Below are 2,369 nucleotides of genomic sequence, written 5' to 3'. Positions count from 1 at the left end.
TGTGATACTAACCGGAAAATGAGAACAAATAATCATTCTTACAAATTATCTAAAAATAATTATTTTGTGAACTCAGTGTATGTATATACTGATCTATAAGATTTCTCTTAAGCTCATCAGGTGTTTAAATTAACTAAAAATTTATGTTTAAAAAGTTTATTATATACAAACAATAACAATTCAAAATAAAATATATCACATAAGAAATTGCAATATACTCGCAATTATTGAAATCACGTGTATTAAGATCAATAACTTTAAAAAAAGTACAAAGACAGAAAGTCTTGAAAATATGAAATATAAAACCCTCATGTTTCAATCTCATTGAAATCTAAACATCGATGCTGTATTATAAAGACATTGTGCGAGAGTTAACACACTTATTACTTCATCTAAGGATCAATAAAGGTGACGATGATATATCTCGTTCCTCCTGTGACGTAAAGACCTTCGTGTAAGTGAGTCAGTCTCCCTGGGTGCATCAACACCCAGCCCACTCTGGTGTTTGTTACGGAGCAGTTGTATCGCACGAATCGGCAGCCTCCGCCCTGCAATAACGCATAAATTAATCCAGTTCTGATCTCTTATCGATCAATCAAATGATAATTTGAATATCCAGTCCACGATTGTCTAACGCTTTTAACCCAAGTTGTTCAGGATGCCAGAGAACTTCAAATCAATCAATCAATTAACCCAAGTTGATGTATGGACTGCACTGAAAAGTTGCTAGAGAAAATCTTTCATAGCAATAATTTATCTTTTGAGATATTTCCTTTTTAAAGCTATTGAAAGGAGTCAATAAACAAATTTAAACAAATTAAATTTCTAAGATAAATTCCTTTGTTAAAAAAAATCTTGATTCGGTAATTATTAGTATGACGGTTTCAAACCGCATGATACTCTTCAACAACTATTCCAGGATGATAGAATTGGAAGATAGTTTCCATATCAAAACAATTAGAAATCAAAGATATCATCGTATATGTAATCCACAAACCTGGAAGTCAATTCCTGGTCTGTTGAGTCCAACGTTTATAGTGTAGGTCGAAGTGTCGTGGTGTGGTTTGAGGAAAGGCTGTTCATCTGGCTTGTACCTCACCATGAAGCTCATAATAGCACGGGGTGGCTGAGGAAAGAAGTCACCGTTTATAATGAGGGTAGAAAACAAAGTATGCTACTATTAAGACAGAAGACAAACTGAAATCAATGCAATTTCATTTAACACAAAAAACACTAAAATGTTGAATTAATCATGCATTACTTTTTTATCTTAATAAAGCCATTCTTAATTTTTTTTTCATATATTTTCTTTAAAGTTACTGTAGACTAGAGTATATGAATATTTTAAATTTCATACACCTCATATATCACGATAAAAGTTTTTGGAAGTTAGTAGGAACTAGTTCATGCTGTGCAATACCTTTGTTATAGAAAGCCATGCAATAAATAGGCATTTTTTTTATGAATATATATATGTCTAAGATGTCAGTTCTCTAAGTATAAAATCATTGTGTTCAAGTATTAACTTAAAAACTACAAGTTAATTGCGAAATGCATTTTCTTTGTAGATAGATTTAGTGATAAGCGAAACGGATTTCAATGTTAATTAAGAAAAGATTTAAACATAGGTAGTTTTTAATATCGTTTTAATATTGGGTTTAGTTATGCTGATCTAAGAAAAGGAGAATAAGTTCCAGAAACTAGATAATCGATATTAGAATTAATTGATATGCAGATTCATTATTTAGAAGTGCATGTAAATGAAAATCAGTGAGTGATGAAGAGGTGAAATTTACGATTATGCCCGTCTCTTGCCCCAAGAAGCAATTGAGCTAAGTCAAATTACCTAAACAACTAACCTATAAGAATTAGAACTTCCTTTTTTTCGACGAAGCTACTTCCACCCCTATAGCTAATCAAATCCTACCGTCACCACGTGTATATAGGATCTCAACCCATGCTCACCACCAGTGCCCACCTATCTGCTGTTACCACCACCAGGCCTATCTGTCACCACCACCAGGAACGATTTCTCACTCCTACATCGTTGTAGTATCCTTCGAACACTTTGAGCTGGATGGGCTGAACATAGGCCCGCAGGATCTCCAGCCACTGCTCCTCCATGCCTACTTGCTTCATGTGGATGTCGACTGTTGGCACTGACTCGTAGCCTCCCTCCAGTCGAGGATCCTGATGTTGGTAGTTGAAAATGTCAAGGTATTCAAGGTCGTATTTGTCATTTTACAAAGTGAAAGAGGAATTAGTCAGATACACATTGGATAATTCCTTAAAAATTCGTGAGTTGATAATGGTTACAGAGACCCCTATTTTGTATTCAACTAAATGCTCATTGAGGTGTAATTTATTCT

The 2,369-nt window shown here is 34.0% G+C and overlaps 1 protein-coding gene across 5 annotated transcripts in view; it reads right to left on the bottom strand.

The window, feature by feature from the left end:
- Positions 1-262: 262 nt before the first annotated feature.
- Positions 263-2,369, bottom strand: part of LOC137619571 (procollagen-lysine,2-oxoglutarate 5-dioxygenase 2-like) — a 16,975-nt gene continuing 14,868 nt past the window's right edge. Inside the window, exons 10-12 of one of the 5 annotated variants that reach the window (XM_068349712.1) lie at positions 2,044-2,190; positions 998-1,126; positions 265-548 (exon numbers count right to left, since the gene is read on the bottom strand). In XM_068349712.1, coding sequence (XP_068205813.1) covers positions 393-548; positions 998-1,126; positions 2,044-2,190 — 432 coding nt within the window. In that variant the 3' untranslated portion in view covers positions 265-392. Of the gene's footprint in view, positions 549-996; positions 1,127-1,965; positions 2,191-2,369 lie in introns of those variants that run through there. The other 4 variants (XM_068349711.1, XM_068349713.1, XM_068349714.1 and 1 more) reach the window with 4 other exon arrangements.

Source organism: Palaemon carinicauda, chromosome 26, assembly GCF_036898095.1.
Source record: "Palaemon carinicauda isolate YSFRI2023 chromosome 26, ASM3689809v2, whole genome shotgun sequence".
NCBI lineage: Eukaryota > Metazoa > Arthropoda > Malacostraca > Decapoda > Palaemonidae > Palaemon > Palaemon carinicauda.
Note: the sequence above shows the minus strand (reverse complement) of the source record. Positions and strands in the feature narration are given on the sequence as shown.